Genomic DNA, 18,920 nt, shown 5'->3' with positions numbered 1-18,920 from the left:
TGATTAGATTCTGTAAGGCCAACTGGCCCGAGGCAGGGGAACACAATCAGATTCACAGGTTGAATCAGACCGAAATTCTCCGGACAACCCAGTTCCAGAAACTGACCTGGAGACATTCCGGACCACCCAGTTCCAGGAACTGACCTGGGGACTTTGAACCCAGCCCAGCCTTCCCACCTTTCGAGGGGCGGGACTAACGGTCCCCCAGGATACCCGAAAAGACCACCAAATAAGGAATACCCTGCGCCCTCCCAGATTCACCACACCCCTTTCCCTTCTTCCCCTATAAAATCTTGCCCAACCCTCGCCTGGGTGCGACTTCTCTGGCCCCTTTCTCTCGGACCAGTGAACCTCGCCCGGGAGCGCTCCCTAATAAAGCTCACTTGAAGCTTTCCTCTGTTTCGCGGTGCCGTTTGTTAAGATCCGACCTTACTTTTGGTGCTGAAACCCGGGAGGGGTATCAAGCCCCACGGGTTACCGCGTGGGCCGCTCCTCCCCTCCCCCAGGAGACAACCAGGGAACCTCTACTCATCCACCCGATCCTGCAGGAAACGGGGTAAGTCCCCCTCCCTTGTTCCCTCCGACCCCCAGAGTCCCTGCCCACCGGACTCGCTGTCCCTAATCGCGGCCGCGTCAGGGATTCCTCCGTCCTCTCTCCGGGACTCGGGCAACTGTGGAGACGTCCCAATTGCCTGACCGCTCTCCAACCCGCCGGGCCTCGGGTGATTGTGGAGACGTCCCAATCGCCTGACCGCCCTCCGACCTGCCGTGAATTGGAGACTGAGACCAGGGACGCCTCTCTCCCTCTCCATTCACTCAGGGACAGACTGGGGGGTCATGGGAACCTCACAATCGAAACCAGATTCTAAGACGCCCCTGGGGTGTCTCCTAGCCAATTTTACAGCCCTCGGTTTCTCCCAAGATCTCCGTCGCAGACGGCTTATTTTCTATTCCACTGTGGCCTGGCCACAATATCCTCTAGACAATCAATTCTGAAGGGACTTTCGATTTTAACATCCTCCGTGATCTAGATAATTACTGCCGCAGGACAGGCAAATGGTCCGAGGTCCCCTATGTTCAGGCCTTCTGGTATTTGCGCTCCCGCCCTTCCCTCTGTGTTGATTGTTCCACTTCCCAGATCCTTCTTGCCAAACAGACATCTCCTACATTCAAGCCCCTAATTTCCTTTGACGATGACCCCTCCCCACTAACCGACCCTCCCGAATCTCTTACCACTCCCCCCTTCAGAACTCCTCTCCAACCTCCACCCTACCCTGAAGCGGTCCCTCCTCCTCCCGAACCCGCTCTGGCCCCTCCAACCGCTCCCCCACCTCCCTCAACGGTTTCTACTCCCACGCCCCTTGCTTCGCCAATTAGTGCACATACACGCTCTCACGACTCCCAAGATTCAAATCTCCTCTGCCCTCTGAGGGAGGTAGTAGGAGCGGAAGGATTAGTTAGAGTTCATGTTCCCTTTTCTTTCCAAGATCTCTCTCAAATAGAAAAGCGATTAGGCTCCTTCTCTGCCGACTCCTCCCACTACATCAAAGAATTTCGCCTCCTGTCTCAAGCTTACGATCTAACCTGGCACGATATCTTTGTGGTTCTGTCCTCTACCTTAACCCCTGACGAAAGGGAAAGAATTCAAACTGCTGCCCGAAACCATGCAGATCAGGTTCACCTTACCGACAGCTCCATGCCCGTCGGAGCGACTGCTGTACCTGGCACTGATCCAGGCTGGACTTATCAGGATGGCCAAGATGGCCGTCGTAAATGCGACCTCATGATCCAATGCCTCCTGGCTGGCATGCAGGCTGCCGCTCATAAGGTAGTCAATTTTGAAAAACTAAAAGAGATAACCCAAGAACCTAACGAAAATCCAGCTATCTTTCTCAATCGCCTTACAGAGGCCTTAACTCTCTACACCCGGCTGGACCCCGACACCCCGGCGGGGGCAGTGGTCCTAGCCACCCGTTTTATCACCCAATCAGACCCGGACATCCTAAAGAAATTAAAACGGGCAGAAGACGGCCCTCAAACCCCTATTCGAGATCTGGTAAAAATGGCCTTTAAAGTCTATAATGGCCGTGAGGATTTGGCAGAATCCAGCCGACAGGCTCGGATGCACCAGAAGGTGGCCCTCCAAACCCAAGCTCTTGTAGCCGCCCTAAGGCCGGCCATCTCCCATGGATCACAGCATCCACGGGGTCCGCAAAAGGCAACCCCGCCGGGGGCCTGCTTCAAATGCGGAAAAGAAAGCCACTGGGCTCGCCAATGTCCCAATCCCCGACCTCCTTCTAAGCCGTGTCCCAGCTGTGGGCTAACGGGCCACTGGAACAGTGACTGCCCTACGGCTGGCCCTCCCTCAGCGTCTCCACGCGGGGGCGGGGGGGCAGGCCGACCCAACGGCATTACCACTCGAACTGCTGGGATTGGCTGACGACTGACGGCGCCCGGACTCGAAGACCCCCATCACCCTCGCCGAGCCCAGGGTAACGCTACAGGTAGCGGGTAAGTCCATCTCACTTCTGGTGGACACGGGGGCTACCTATTCGGTCCTGCCTACTTACTCCGGGCCAGTTTCTCCTTCCCAGATCTCGGTCATGGGTATTGATGGCAAACCATCCTTCCCACTCCAGACAGGTCCACTCCCATGTCATATCGAAGGACTCCCTTTTACTCATTCCTTCTTAGTCATACCATCCTGCCCAGTTCCCTTGCTAGGCCGAGATGTCCTTTTCCACTTAGGGGCCTCTCTCCAGCTGGTCAGACTTGACCCTAAGGTCCCCTCCTCCCAACTCCTGCTTTCTCTTCTCGGCCTGTCTCTAGAACCCTCCCCCTCCTATCCCCCTCTTCCAATCACACCGAACCCAATCAATCCCCAAGTCTGGGATACTTCTAAGCCCATAATAGCAACACACCATTCCCCCATTCTCATCCGCCTAAAGGACCCCTCCGAATTTCCATCAAGGCCCCAATTTCCCATCTCTGAGACTCACCTTCGGGGCCTACAACCTATTATCACCAGACTCCTAAACCAGGGACTCCTTATCCCCACTGACTCTCCCTGCAACACCCCCATCCTGCCTGTCCGCAAGGCCTCTGGGGATTATCGCCTTGTCCAGGACCTCCGACTAATCAATGAGGCCATAATTCCTCTCCACCCAGTAGTACCAAACCTTGCTCTCCCATATCCCGCCCCCATCCACAACCCACTTTACGGTTCTGGATCTCAAAGATGCCTTTTTCACTATCCCCCTTCATCCCGACTCCTATTTCCTCTTCACCTTTACCTGGATGGATCCGGATACTCATACTTCCAGTCAGCTCACCTGGACAGTTCTTCCCCAGGACTTACGCAACAGTCCTCACCTCTTCGGTCAGGCGCTGGCACGGGACCCCACTTCCTGCTCCCTTACCCCCAGCACACTCCTTCAATATGTAGATGACCTCCTCCTTTGTAGCCCATCTCTCAGCCTCTCAAGACAACATACTGCAGATCTCCTCAATTACCTTGGCTCTCGCGGTTATCGGGTCTCCCCAGCCAAGGCTCAGTTATCTGTATCTTCTGTAACCTACCTGGGGCTCCACCTTACCGCTACCACAAAAGGTCTAACAGCCGACCACACCCGGATTATCCGTGAACTCCAGCCTCCGGAAACAGCAGAACAAATTCTCTCCTTTTTGGGCCTTATAGGATTTTTCCGACACTGGATCCCTAACTTTGCTCTCCTTGCTAAACCCTTATATCTAGCCGCTAAAGAAACCCCTCAAGGACCCATCACCTCTCCTTCCGCCGTTTGACAGGCCTTTCTCATCCTCCGTAACGCTCTGATATCTTCTCCCCTTTCTCTGCCCAACCCAAACCGACCTTTTCACCTTTTTGTGGATTAACGGGCCGGAATAGCCACTGGACTCCTTGCCCAGCCTGTAGGGCCTTCCTACCGCCCCGTGGCTTACCTCTCCAAACAGCTAGACCCAACCATTCGGGGATGGCAACCATGCCTTCAGGCCCTAGCAGCGGCAGCCGAACTGACCAAACACTCAAACTGACTCTGGCCCACCCACTAAGCGTGTTTTCCTCCCACCGGCTGGTCGACCTCCTAGGCCACAAGTCTCTCTCCCTCCTGGGCCCCTCCCGCATCCAGGAGTTCCACCTACTGTTCATTGAAAACCCAGCTATTTCTCTTGATCCCTCCCCTCGCCTGAACCCGGCTTCCCTCCTGCCTATCTCTGGCACCGGGGGTTTTCCATCCCATTTCTGCCCTCATGTCATAGAACCCTTCAAACCACCAAGAGAGGGACTCTTTGACACCCCTCTTTCAAATCCGGACCGCACTCTCTTTGTGGACGGTAGCTCAATACTCAGTCCTGACGGACACCGACGGGCAGCCTATGCAGTGGTAACTATCTCAACTATTATCAAGGCTAACAGCCTCCCAGAAGGGACAACCTCTCAAAGGGCTTAACTGATAGCACTCACGAGGGCCCGCGACCTCTCTAAGGGCCAAAGGGCCATCTTTCTCCCTATGGTCGCAGGCATTTCCCTCGCCTCCTCTCTCGTTGCTGCGGGCATCGGGGGAGGAGCCCCAACATACAGTGTCTCAACATCCTGTGACCTAGAACAGAAACTCCAGCTAGGCGTTTGGTTGGCTTCTGCCGCCTCCATCACCTCCCTCCAGCGCCAGATCACCTCAGTAGCCCGAGTTGCCCTCCAAAATCGACGAGCCCTGGATCTCCTGACGGCCGACAAAGGAGGTACCTGCCTCTTCCTACCGGAGGAATGCTGCTATTACATCAATGAAACAGGACTCGTCGAAGACAACGTAAAAGCCCTCCATCGCTTAAGAGAAGAACTCCAACGCAAACACCAACAGTCCGCCTCCCCAACTCCCGACTGGTGGCGATCCACCCTCTATACCTGGCTAACACCAATCTTAGGCCCCTTAATTCTCATCTGTATCTTGCTCATGTTTGCTCCCTGTTTTCTTAGGTTCCTTCGCAGGCGCATGGAGGAAGTCTCTCGGGTGGCCACAAACCAAATGCTCCTCGGTCCTTACACCTTGCTTCCTACAGAACCCCCCACTGGTCTCCCCTAAGCCTCAGACCTCTGGTCGCCCGACTCCCCTTTCGACGCCCCCATTCAGCATGAAGTAGCCAGAGATCAGAACGCCGCCCCATTACACCAAAGATGTCGGGATGTAAGGCCAACTGGCCCGAGGCAGGGGAACACAATCAGATTCACAGGTTGCATCAGACTGAAATTCTCCGGACCACCCAGTTCCAGAAACTGACCTGGGGACTTTGAACCCAGCCCAGCCTTCCCACCTTTCGAGGGGCGGGACTAACGGTCCCCCAGGATACCCGAAAAGACCACCAAATAAGGAATACCCTGCGCCCTCCCAGATTCACCACACCCCTTTCCCTTCTTCCCCTATAAAATCTTGCCCAACCCTCGCCTGGGTGCGACTTCTCTGGCCCCTTTCTCTCGGACCAGTGAACCTCGCCCGGGAGCGCTCCCTAATAAAGCTCACTTGAAGCTTTCCTCTGTTTCGCGGTGCCGTTTGTTAAGATCCGACCTTACAGATTCTTCTTGTTATCCTTAGATTCTTCTTGTTCTCCTTAAAATTATCTGTGGGAAATTCACTGAGCCCTAGAATGATGGTACTTTCATCCAGAGAGGGTCTGCATTTGCTTCTGCTAGACACCTAGAGGCACTGCCATTTGGGGACCATGTGTTTGGGGTTACCTAGGTGGTATGAATCTGGGCTACAAACATGCAAGAGGGCTGGCTTACAGTTACAACCATCAGGACTGTTTGGTTCGTTTGTTTGCTCTGTCTCTGCTCTGCTCAGCACCAAGAAAATTTTCCTGTGGTCCCCCGAGGCATGGTCCTGGGGGGCAGGAAGGTGTGAAATTTGGTTTTGGTTCATCCTTACAGTAAGGGTGTAGCCCTTTGGGATTCCAATTTAGCAGGGCCAGTTTTCTGTTAAACTCCATCTTAGGCAGACCCTGAGCTCTGACTGCTGTCCCCTTCTCTGCATAAGGCCTTTAAAACCTAAATGCAAGTGGCTCGATTGATTGCCTCAGGGCAAAGGAGGCCTGCCGTCAGCTGATTTTCTCAGCCTCTTCTGGTTTTGCCTCATCTCTCTGACCTGTCACTGGAGTGCCCCCGGGCTCCATCCTTTTTCCTCTTCTTTTCCAGCTACAACAGACTGCCCTTGATGCCCTCACATAATTTCATGACTCTAATTACTATCTCTATGCTGACACTTTCCACATTTATATCTCCAGCCCAGACCTTTCTCAGTTACTCCAGACTTGAATATAATCTACATACTCTACATTTCTATTTGGTGATTCTCACAGAGAACATGCCCAGGACAGAATTTCTAGACCTCTTCCAGATCCAGCTTTCCCCATGTCAGTTAATGACTATTGTGCTTTTATAGTTGCCCTAGCCCAAATCCTTAGTTTCATTCTGGACTCTTCTTTCCCTCACACCCACATCCATTTCAGAATGTTTTATTGGTTATAACTAATAGATCCAGAATCTTACCACCTCTGCCGCCACCATCCTGGTCCATGCTACCATCATCTCTCCCCTGAATTATTGCAGTAGCTTCCTAACTAGGCTTCCTCCTTCTGCCCTTGCTCTCCTACAGGGTGTTGCTGTAAGTCAGATTATGTCACTTATCTACTCAAAATCTCCGAAGGCTCCTCATCTCACTCAGAGTAAAGGCTTCATGTTTTCTGCCCTCACATGCCTCCTCCCCACCTCAGATGCATCTCTGATCTCTTGCTGGTCTCCCTATCACTCAGTTCTCTTCAGCCACAATGACCTTGCTGTTCCTCAAACATACCTGGCAGTCTCCTGCTTAGGATCTTTGTGTTGTGTTCCCCCAACCTTGAATCCTCTTCCAAAGATGCCCACATTGTTTTCCAGGTGTTTAATCAGCTGAAGCCTCTTAAGAGAGTTCTCCCTAATTGCCCTATTTAAAATTATATGCCTCCCCAGCACTCTTTATCCACTTTTCTTACTTTACTTTTCTTATAATCATAAGTTAGCTTCTATATAATGCCATGCACTATTCTAACACATTTAATCCTCACAACGCAAGGTGTTACTTTATTATCCCCATTTTACTGATAAAACCAAGGCACAAGGTGGCTGATTTGGGATTTGAATACAGTCTGATTATAAATCTTTCTGTGCTGCTAACTACTCTATTCTGTCTTTCCATATGTAGCACTTGTCAGCTTCTGTAATATTATATAACTTCTTTATTTTGTTTACTGTGGGTCTCTACCTGCCACCTCCACCCCCATCTAAATGTCAGCTCCAGGAAGACAGGTTTAGGGTTTTTTTAATCTGTTTTTGTTTTTTTTCTTAACTACAGTATCCCTAGCACCTAGAACAGTGTCTAGTTTGTAGGTTCAGTGAATCTCTATTGAAGAAAGATACATTTATTTATTTATTTATTTATGGCTGCGTTGGGTCTTCATTGCTGCACGTGGGCTTTCTCTAGTTGTGGTGAGCAGGGGCTACTTTTTGTTGAGGTACACGGGCTTCTCATTTTGGTGGCTTCTCGTTGTGGAGCACGGGCTCTAGGCATGCGGGCTTCAGTAGTTGTGGCTCACAGGCTCTAGAGCACAGGCTCAGTAATTATGGCACGTGAGCTTAGTTGCTCCGCGGCATGTGGGATCTTCCCGGACGAGGGCTCGAACCCATGACCCCTGCATTGGCAGACGGATTTTTAACCACTGCGCCACCAGAGAAGTCCCTAAAGTTGTAAAATGTTTTAAAGTCTCAGTTAAATGGATAATTTCCTGGGAAAAAAATATCTAATGACTACAAGAAGGGAAATCTGAAAGCCCAATCACAGGGTATGAAATAGTATGAGGGAAGTGATCAAAGTTATCTCCTTTTTCTCCATATAAAAAAGGCTCTAGCCATTTTGAGTTCACCAATAAATTCTTTTAAACTTATAATCTGCACAATTCCAGAGCAATGGAAAATATCAGAAATATCCAATTCATTCTATAAAAGGCCACAAGACATTTATATGACCTTGAGCATTTCCTTGGTCTTTTCTGAGACTATTTTTCCTTCTCTGTAATAATTTTATAGGATTGTTAAGATTATGGGTTAGGAGCTAAGAATCCTAGGATAGTCCCTGGAAAATAGTTAGCACTCAATAAATGTTAGGAATCATTATGATAATGATACTATTTCAAGACAAAAATAGCACATACAAAAAACTCTATCCCAGATTAGTTTATAATTATAGATTAGAAAATTTTAAATAAAATGCTAATAGACCTATTAATAGAATAATCTATCTGAATAATGCATGAAGGTTCCATATATGAAAATCAATCAATATTGTATTCCGTGTTACCTTTCACCCATTTTTCTATTAGGACAGTGGTCTTTTTCTTATGGATTTGAAAAAGCTCGTAATATTTTTCCCCAATTCATCATCTAGCTTTTTGTTTTGCGGTACGAGGGCCTCTCACTGTTGTGGCTTCTCCCGTTGCGGAGCACAGGCTCCGGACGCGCAGGCTCAGCGGCCATGGCTCACGGGCCCAGCCGCTCCGCGGCATGTGGGATCTTCCCGGACCGGGGCACGAACCCGTGTCCCCTGCATCGGCAGGCGGATTTTTAACCACTGCGCCACCAGAGAAGTCCCTAAAGTTGTAAAATGTTTTAAAGTCTCAGTTAAATGGATAATTTCCTGGGGAAAAAAATATCAAATGACTACAAGAAGGGAAATCTGAAAGCCCAATCACAAGGTATGAAATAGTATGAGGGAAGTGATCAAAGTTATCTCCTTTTTCTCCATCATCTAGCTTTTGATTTAGTTCATGCTGTATTTTTTATTTTCGTAACTGGGTTTATCAATCTTAATTATAATAGTTAGGAAGATCTTCTAGATGACAAAAATAACCCTTATTTTCTTTCAGCAGTTATTGTTTAATTTTTTTTACATTTAAATCAGATATATTTGAAATACATCCTAGGTTTTGGTATGAAGTATGGAGCCAACTTTTTTTCTAGATAGCTATCAGTTTTTCCTACCAATTCCAACCATCATCTTTATCATATATCCTTAAGCCCTGTCTATTTTGGGGTCTAATTCTAGATTCTTCATTTTTTTTTGTATTGGTTTTCTGCCTCCTCTTATGCTGTGGCACATATTTCTAATTACTGAGGCTTTGAAGTATGTTTTGGTGTCTGATAAGTCTAGTTCCCCCTCTTTGCTCTTCTTTTTCAGAGTTTTCCTGGCTAATGTACCTTATCTGTATGCGCTTTAGAATTTCTTTCAGCCACGGAAAAAAATCTGTGGCTATTTTTGTTGAGCTTGGTTTAAATTTTAATAAATTATTGAAATGACATCTTTAGAATGGGTTCCCCTCTGAGAACACAATATATCTTTCCATTTGTTCAAGTCTTCATTTTTATCATTCAGGAGTATTTTTTAGTTATTTTTGTTTTTTTCACTCCTTATTAAGTTTACTCTTAGGAGTTTTCTTTCTTGTTTTACCAAACAGTCTATGATTTTACTTCCCATGCAGATCTGCCTTTAGGGAAAGGATATTCTTAATCATGCAAAGAGTAGTGAGTGTCAGTTTAATTCTCACCGTAAATTAACACATTCACATTCTGGTTTTATACATCATTCTGTATGAGCAATTAATATGATTCACAATGAGAGATGAAGCCAGTCTTCACATACCAGTAAGTCAGGTTTTAGAGCCTGTGAGGCTGAGAGCCAGATCATAGATCTTGGCAAATTTACCCTTGTAAATATTAGTGTATGTTGCCCAATGGAGCAGCCTCTGGATAAACAGCCAGATGCCCTCTCCCTGTGACACTTCAACCATGTGTGTGCCTTTACTTTAAAAATCAATAGCTCACTTAATAAACTTCACCACTTTAAGAAAACCTGTTATGCATGTTAAACTTGAATGACAGTCTTTTCAGCTGTTACTGATGTTTCTGCATCTGTTCATAAGTAAAAGGACCCAATCTATACACTAATGATATGTTTTGGAAAGTTACTATCATTGGTCAAATCTTTAATGAAAGTTTTAAATTCTTATATATTACAGAATTTCACAAACTTATTTGGACAGCCACTAGTCTGCTTGCTTTCTCCTACAGCATATCCAAAAGCTTTACAAGGTATGTTTTGTCATTCCCTGTTGTATCCGTAGGTTGCAAATAAACTTATGTCTACATTTTAAATAATACTGCTCTGATCTTTGTCTCCCCCACCTATAGTGGTCAGTTGTGGATTTACAGAGTTTGATGTGGCAAGTGTCAGTCTGAAGTGAACCCCGAAGTCTTGCCAACAACCAGAATTCTTTAATGGGCTACTGTTAGGCCTTGAGATAATTCTAAAAGAAATGATAAATCATCCCTGAGAAAAGAGTAAGGTTTTGGTCCCTTGCTACTGGGGAGCTCATGATTTGTGAATTTTAAAATTTGTGTTGCAGGTGTGCTGGGTCGTCATCCATATAGCATGACTTCCTCCAGCTCTGGCGACATATTTTAAGTATCTTTTAAGACCGTGAGATTTCTAGTCTAGAGCACTTCTCAATCTATGCCTAAGTGTTAGAATAACCTAACTGGCACAACTTAAAGGGTGTCTTTTATTCACATTTTTACCTCGCATTTTTAAAATAAAAGAACCTCTTCTCCGGGTGCCAGAGAGACAGGTCAGTGTTTTGCCTTTTCTCAGGTGACTGAGAAATGAAAACCTTTTTGTCTTTAATAATTTGTCCTCAGTAAGCAACACATAAAATCTAATCTAATTCCCAGTCATTAAGCTAGGTAAAATACTAAACAAACCTTAATCCTGTTTTAGCAGTACTTGTCACTGTTTCACTATCTCCCTAACTGTGAATAGTGCTGATGTCTCTCTGTGGGAGATGGCATTTTACTGCTACTTCCCAGCCAGAAGTCCTGTCTGCTGACATAGTTTGACACAGGAAGTGATGGTCAGCATTTGAATGCCCGAGAGAAGCTGGAGACTTTTCACCGTTGTTTTAAGGTAAGTTCTGCTATTTAACAGGGAAAAACATGTAGAAATACTAAGTTCATGTATCTAAAAGGCAAATCACTAAGGGATAGAACTTACCTTCAAACAACGGTAAAGCTCTCCTGCTTTGAGGACTTTGTTAACCTGTTTCTTATCATTTTTGGAGAAATGTAACCCTTTCCAATTGCGAGTACTTTTTGCTATCAAATTTTCCTATCAAGATGCAGCTTTATTTTAAATTGCATGAACCTAATGGGTTAATACCACAATTATTTAATCTGAAAGGTTTTATTGTGAAGAGGGTAAAAACACAGACTCTGGAGGCAAACTGATTGTGTTTGAATCCCAACTCAGCCACTTACCAGCTATGTGACCTTGGGAAGTTACTTAGTCATTCTGTGCCTCAGTTTCTTTCCTATCAAATGGAGATAATAATAGTACCTACCTCATTAAATAATTCTGGGTACACAGTAAGTATTCAATATGTGCTAACTATTGTTATTATTAATATGGTTAATTGAAATACATGTCCTTAACATTTTTTAGTCCAGTATCCTATTTTTTGTGCTGTAAAACTTAGACCTCTAATCCCTTAAATGTGTCCCATCTGGACACAAAACTAGCAGATACCTAAGTATTTGGAACGTCAAATTACGTCCCTGCACCTCTGGTATCTGAATTCTGCAGTTCTCTCTTTAACCAAGAGTCACTTCATTCATTCAACAAGCATTTATTCCACATTTATTTATCAGGTGCTGTGCTAGGTAGAAGATATAGACAACCTAACAGGCAGTTACTGTAGGTGCTCTGAGGGTTTCACAGGAGGAAGCACATGTAAGGTGAACTCCTGACCAGCCCTTGAGGGTTAAGAAAGTGGATGAAATGATGTCTAAAGTTGAGTTGAAGGATACGTAGAATTAGATAGGGGTGGGAAATGGTTGAATAAGAGTGTTCTAGCAGAGAAAAAGCATGCGAGCATGTGAAGAATGAATTGGGGAGGAGCTTTGATGGAAATGGGGAGATGAGGTTGGCCAGAGTGAGGACAGTGGCTGGTTAGCTGGAGATAATAATCCTGGAGAACCAGTAGGGCTTGATGTTGGACTGGATGAGAGGGAATCAGGGAGAGGAAGGAAGCAGGGATGGACTGCCAGGTGTCTGGCTGAGGTGCTGGTAGAAATGATAATCCTGGATAAGAAGCAGATTTGTAGGAGAACAATGGGAAAGAATCTACTGACAAGTTTTGATATATTGAGTTTGAGGTTACCTTTGAGAGTTAGGTTGGGTATAGTAGTCTGGAGCTCCTCTGTCCAATAGAAATATAATGGGAGTCACACATGTGATTTTAAGTTTTCTAGTAGCCACATTTTTTTTTAAGGTAGAAACAAACAGGTGGAATGAATGTTAATGAGACATTTATATTTTATAATGTGCAGTGTGTCTCAATTTGGACTCATCACTTTTGAAGTGTGTCTGGTGGCTACTGTAGGACAGCGCCGTTCTGGACCTAAGGAGCTTATTTAGGCTGCAGATAGGGAACTGGGAATTAGTATGCATATAAATGATAACTGAACTTTGTGCATAGGTGAGATCAGCAATGTGGAGAAAGAAAATACTGATATTTAAGGGATAGGAAGAGAAAGAGCAACTAACAAAGGAGAATGAAAGAGATTGGCAGTTCTAGTACTTCTCAGAGGGTTCCATTAGGAGCTGCCCATGATCCAGCACTTGCCATATTTGCATGGAAGTTGTTAGTGGGAGGGGAAAAAAAAGCAAAGGAATATGTTCATTTTCCATTTCTCTTAGGTTTACGAGGCTCTATCTTAAGTTTTTTTCAGCAGAAAGCAATGTACCTGGGATATGTTTTTGTAGTTCCAAGCCGAATGTACTTTGTTGAAGTATACTTTAATGATACAGCTTTAATTTTATACATTGTCAGTATATTAAAATGTTCCTCAAATTCCTCTCTTTTGCAAAACTGTTGTCTATATATATAACATGTTTGTTATTACAGATCAATCTCAACGAGGTAGCCTCTTCACTCTCTTTTTGAACAATCCTCTAATGGCCTTCCTATTTGTCTCTGGATTGTCAAGCATGCGTAGAGGCCTATGGGAAAAGTGTCAAGAATATCTTCGAAAAATCAACCGCGATATTGCCCAGCTACTGACCCATTCACGTTCAATAGGTACCCTACTAATCTAACTGCACACTTAACAGAATGTACTATAATGGTTTAAAATTGTTTAAATTGTTTGAATTTGTAAAGGTATTTGTTGAAGGCAGGAAAGTTGAGAAGGTTTTCCTGAACATTTCTTGCCTTTTGAAATGTATTTTCCACTTAAGTATCCTTTTACTGTCACTTTTCTCCTCTTTGCAGATCAGGCATTTCTCCAGTTTTTTGGAGATGAATTTCTTCGCTTGCTTCTCACAAGATTTATCTTTTGTTCAGCCACCATGAGGATGCACAAGATTTTTCGGGTAGGCAAAGAATGTCATTAAAGATCAATTTTGCCATTTTAGGTATTTAAGAGTCATATATTTATTTCACTTGTATTAAATAAACTTTGACTAGGTCCAATATAATATTCACATATTAATATGTAAGGTATAAAGATGAACAATCTAAGGCACATCTGAGTAGCTACCACCCAGTTTAAGAAGCAGAAAGTTTTCATTACCTTTGAGGCCCCTCTGTGGGTCCTCCCTGATCCTGTCTCCCCTCTTTAGTTTTAATGAAACTAAAACCCTGAATTTTATAATTGTCATTTGCTTTTCTTTATAGTTTTGTCACATGTTTTTGTGTTCCTACACAACATGTTCATGGATCCATATTGTATGTATTCTTCTACATCTTGCTTTTTGACTCACTGTTACATTCCTGAGATTGAGCCATGTTGATGACTGACTGTAGCTTTCATTCATCCGTTTTCACTGCTATATAGGATTCAATTGTTTGACTATACATCCCAAATTACTCATTATCTACCGATAATGGCCATTTGGGTTGTTTCTGGTTTGTTATTATTATAAACGATGCCACTGTGAAATCTTCCATCAGTTACCTGACACACATATATAAGATTTTCTCTGCGGAACATACTAGTAGTGGACTGCAGGGTCAGACCCTATAGATGTATTCAGCCTTACTAGTTAAAGCCCTGGTTATACCAGTTTACGCTTGCAGTAGCTGTGTGTAAGAGTTGCTATTGGTCTAATCCTTGCCAACACTTGTTGCTGTCATTCTTTGTGTTTCATGTGAATCTGGTGGGTGCAAGTAATAGCTCATTGTGCTTTCAAATGTCATTTCTGGGATTACTCTTGAGGTTGAACAACTTTTCATATGTGTTACTCTGTGTTCGTCTTTATGAAGAGTGTGTTCAAGTCTTTGGTCTGTTTTGCTCTAAGTAGATTGTCTCTTTCTGTGTATTCATGTAACTAACACTCTTCAGTGAGGTTTTAAAAAATTTAGCCATTTTTCACTTCTTATAAGTAACATTTGGTTCTTTTTCAAATATGCTTAAATATTCTCAAAAGTCTTTTGCCATTTTTAGTTTTAAAATATGATATTTTTTCCATTTTATGACTGTAATTTTAAAATGTGGAAGAGTTTTGCAGTGAATACCCATATACACACTAGCTGGATTCTGCAGTTAACATTTTGGTATATTTGCTTTCTCACATATTTGTCCATTTATCCATCTCTCTTTTCAATTATCAGTTCATCTCAGTTTTTGATGCATTTTGAAGTAAACTGTGGACTTCACCCCTCAACACTTCATCATGCATATAAATAACTGAAAATTATATTTATTTACTTCTTTTTTTAATGTAAAGTTTGCATACAGTGAAATGCACAGAACTAAAGTGTACCATTAGATGAGTTTTGACAAATACATACTCCTTTGTAACTCAAACCCCAATCAAGTAATACAACATAGCATCATGCCAGAAAATTTGCTCCACACGCCTCTCCAGTCAGTCCACTACCCATTATCCCAGAGACAATGCTCTTTTTATTATTTTCACTACAGATTAATGTCACCTATTCGTGAATTTGAATTAAACAGTGTAAACCTTATTTGATCAAGCATGTTCTTAATATTCATCTGTGTTGTTTCATGTAGAAGTAACTCATTCCTTTTGAGTAGTTCCATTTTCTGAATATATCACAGTTTATTTAGGCCTTCTCTTTTTTTTTTTTTGGCTTCGTCAGTTCTTAGTTGTGGCACGCGGGACCTTTGTTGAGGTGTGCAGGATCTTTCGTTGTGGGGCACAGGCTTCTCTCTGGTTGTGGCACGTGGGCTTCTCTCTGGTTGTGGTGCACGGGCTCCAGAGTGCATGGGCTCTGTAGTTTGCGGCGTGAGAGATCTCTCATTGAGGCCCGCGGGCTCAGTAGTTGTTGCGTGTGGGCTTAGTTGCCCCGTGGCATGTGGGATCTTAGTTCCCCGACCAGGGATCGAACCCACATCCCCTGCATCAGAAAGTGGATTCTTTACCACTGGACCATGAGGGAAGTCCCCTAGGCCTTCTCTTTTTGATGAACACTTGGGCAGTTTTAAACTTTTGACTATTATAGATAAAGTGGCCATGAACATTCCTATACAAGTCTTTTCCAGACTTACGTTTTGAATTTTCTTGGTCATAGAGTAGGTATGTCTTTAGTTTTATAAGAAACTGCCAGACTTTTTCTCAAAGTAGTTTTGTCATTTTCTTTTCCCAGCAACTGCATGTGAAAGTTGCTCTACATCCTTGCCAACACATAGTGTTGTCAGTCTTAAATTTTAACCAGTCTGTTGGATTTATAGTGGTATCTCATTGTATTGGTTGGCCAAAAAGTTCATTTGAACCTTTTGGCCAACCCATAGTTTCAATTTGCATTTCACTGATGAATGAGGATATTGGACATCTTTTCATGTGCTTGTTAGCTGCATTTTATCCCATTCTGTTGGCTTGCCTTTTCGTTTTCTTAACAGTGGCTTTGAAGACTAAACTTTTAAAATTTTGATGAAGTTTGAACGAATCAATTATTTTTTCTTTTGTGGTGTGATTTATCTAAGAAATCTCTGTCTATCCCAAAGTCACAAAGATTCTAGGAGTTTATAGTCTTAGCTTTTACATTTAGTTCTATGATATGAGTTAACTTTTGTTTACAGTGTGAAGTAAGGGTTAAAATTTCTTTTCAGTATGGGTATGAAATTGTTCTAGTATCTTTTGTTGAAAAGATTATCCTTTTTTCATTGAGTTACTTTTGTTATTTTTTGAAAATCAGTCAACCATATATGTATAGGGATATTTCTAGACTCTAAATTCTGTTCCATTGACTGATAGCATTTTTCTCTAATATACTGCTGCCTTGATAATTGTAGCTTTATAATAAGTCTTGAAATCTTTGTAGTGTGAGTCCCCCCTGCCATTGCCAAAATGTTTTATGTGTTTTAATAGTTCTAGAAGATCCTTTGCATATCTATGTGAATTTTATATTTTGATTGGGATTACATTTAAATCTATATAATCAATCTGTAGAGAGTTATATTTTAATAATATTGAGTCTTCCAATGAATTAATATGGTATATCTCCCCATTTATTTAGGTCTTCTTTAGTTTCTCTCACCAATATTTTGTGGTTCTCATCATACAGGTCTTACATGTGTCTTATTAAATTTATTCCAAAGTATTTCAAGTTTTGATGATTTGTAAATAGAATTATATTTTTTATTTCATTTTCCAATTATTTGTTGCTGATACATAGAAACAAATGTTTTTATGTATTATCAGCTAATAATGTTTTCTAAATTAACCTGTGGGACTTCCCTGGTGGTCAAGTGGTTAGGACTTCGCATTCCAATGCAGGGGGTGCAGGTTCGATCCCTGGTCAGGGAGCTAAGATCCCACGTGCCTCGTGGCCAAAAAGCAAAACATAGAACAGAAGCAATATTGGAACAAATTCAATAAAAACTTTAAAAATGGTCCACATCAAAAAAATCTTAAAAAAAAATAATAAATTAACCTGTATCCTGCAGTCTTGCTAAATTGAAGTATTTGCTTTGTTACCTTTCTGTGTATTCCTTAAGGTTTTCTATCTACACGATCATGTCATCTTCAGACAAAGGCAGTTTTACGTCTTCCTTTCCAATCTGTATGCCTTCTATTTTGTGTATGTGTGTGCTTTTATCAGGGCTAGGTCTTACAGCAAAATGGTGAATAGAAGTAATGTGAATGAATATTCTTGCCTTGTTCCTGGTTTTAAACGAAAAATTAATCATTTACCATAAATTATAATGTTAATTGTTAGTTTTTCATACACACCTTTTTTCAGGTTGACTGAGCTCCTTTCTCTTCCTATTGCTGAGTTTTTATCAGGAATGGGTATAAAAGATTGTCAAATACTTTTTTTCTGCATTAATTGATCCTGATATATATTAATTCTGTTAACATGGTGAATAGCATTGATTGAACCTTGTATATCTGGGCTAAACACATTTTGTGGTCATGTATTATCCTTTTACATTGTTTGATTCATTTTGCTAGTATTTCCTTTTGGATTTTTGTATCTGTTTTTATGAATGATTATGGTATGGTATTTAATTTTTTCTTGTGAAGTCTTCATGTGGTTTTGTTATCAGGGTAGTGCTGACTTCATAAATTGAGTTGGGGTGTGTTTCATTCTCTTGTATTTCTTAAAGAGTTTCTTTTCAATTGGCATTATTTCTTCCTTGAATGATTGGTAGAATTCACCAGTGAAGCCATCTGGACCTGGAGTTTTCCTTTTGGGGATGTTTTAAATTATGAATTCAGTTTCAAAGGCTATTCATGTTTTCTATTTTGTTCTTAGTTTTAATCACTTGTGTCTTGCAAGTCATTTTCTAATTTATTGCCAAAAAATTGTTGATAATATTCCTTTATCCTTTTAGTCTCTGTAGACTCTCTAGTGATTTTTCATGACTCATATTGGTAATGTTTCCTGTCTTTTTTTTTTCCAGTCTAGCTAAAGGTTTGTTAGTTTTAATGATCTTTCCAAATAAACAGCTTTTAATTTCATTGATTTTTTTTTACTACTGTTTGTCTCTTTTTTACTTAATTTATTTCCATTCATACTTTATTATTTTTCTTCTTTTTAATTAATTTTATTTTAATTTGCTTTTTTTAATTTCTGTTTTAAAACTTAGATTGAGGGCTTCCCTGGTGGCACAGTGGTTGAGAGTCTGCCTGCCGATGCAGGGGACACGGGTTCGTGCCCCGGTCCGGGAAGATCCCACATGCCGCGGAGCGGCTAGGCCCATGAGCCATGGCCACTGAGCCTGCGCGTCCGGAGCCTGTGCTCTGCAACGGGAGAGGCCACAAGAGTGAGAGGCCCGCGTACCGCAAAAAAAACACAAAAACTTAGATTGAAAACCTTTTTCTCTTCTAGTACAAGCACCTACCCTTTAAGCTTAACTGCTTTAGTTATATGATTTCAATACTTTTAACTTTATTGAGACTTGTTTTATGACCCAGCATGTGAATTATCTTGGTGAAGATTCTTTCTGCACTTGAAAAGACTATGTATTAGATGCTATTCTAATACATGCTACTGGATGTATGCTTCTGCTATTATTAGATGGAGTGATGTATAAATGTCAATTCAGCTTGATGTTCCAAGTATATTTAATAGTGTTCTTCAAGTCTTCCATATTCTTTTTTTTTTTTCTTTTTGCGGTACACGGGTGTCTCACTGTTGTGGCCTATCCCGTTGCGGAGCACAGGCTCCGGACGTGCAGGCTCAGCGGCCATGGCTTGCGGGCCCAGCCGCTCCGCGGCATGTGGGATCTTCCCGGACCAGGGCACGAACCCGTGTCCACTGCATCGTCAGGCGGACTCTCAACCACTGCGCCA

At 42.9% G+C, this 18,920-nt stretch overlaps 1 protein-coding gene across 6 annotated transcripts in view; it reads left to right on the top strand.

Moving 5' to 3' along the window:
- SCAI (suppressor of cancer cell invasion) overlaps positions 1-18,920 on the top strand; it is a 144,924-nt gene that overhangs the window by 114,135 nt on the left and 11,869 nt on the right. For 5 of the 6 annotated variants that reach the window (XM_079927844.1, XM_079927845.1, XM_079927848.1 and 2 more), the window contains 3 exons: positions 10,117-10,189; positions 13,060-13,233; positions 13,426-13,526. In XM_079927844.1, the coding sequence (XP_079783970.1) occupies positions 10,117-10,189; positions 13,060-13,233; positions 13,426-13,526 (348 nt within the window). Of the gene's footprint in view, positions 1-10,116; positions 10,190-10,916; positions 11,061-13,059; positions 13,234-13,425; positions 13,527-18,920 lie in introns of those variants that run through there. The other variant, XR_013829229.1, reaches the window with a different exon arrangement.

Source organism: Stenella coeruleoalba (assembly GCF_951394435.1).
Source record: "Stenella coeruleoalba genome assembly, chromosome: 7".
In the NCBI taxonomy this organism is placed as follows: Eukaryota; Metazoa; Chordata; class Mammalia; order Artiodactyla; family Delphinidae; genus Stenella; species Stenella coeruleoalba.
The sequence above is the reverse complement of the archived record's forward strand: the minus strand, read 5'-3'. Positions and strand labels throughout refer to the sequence as shown.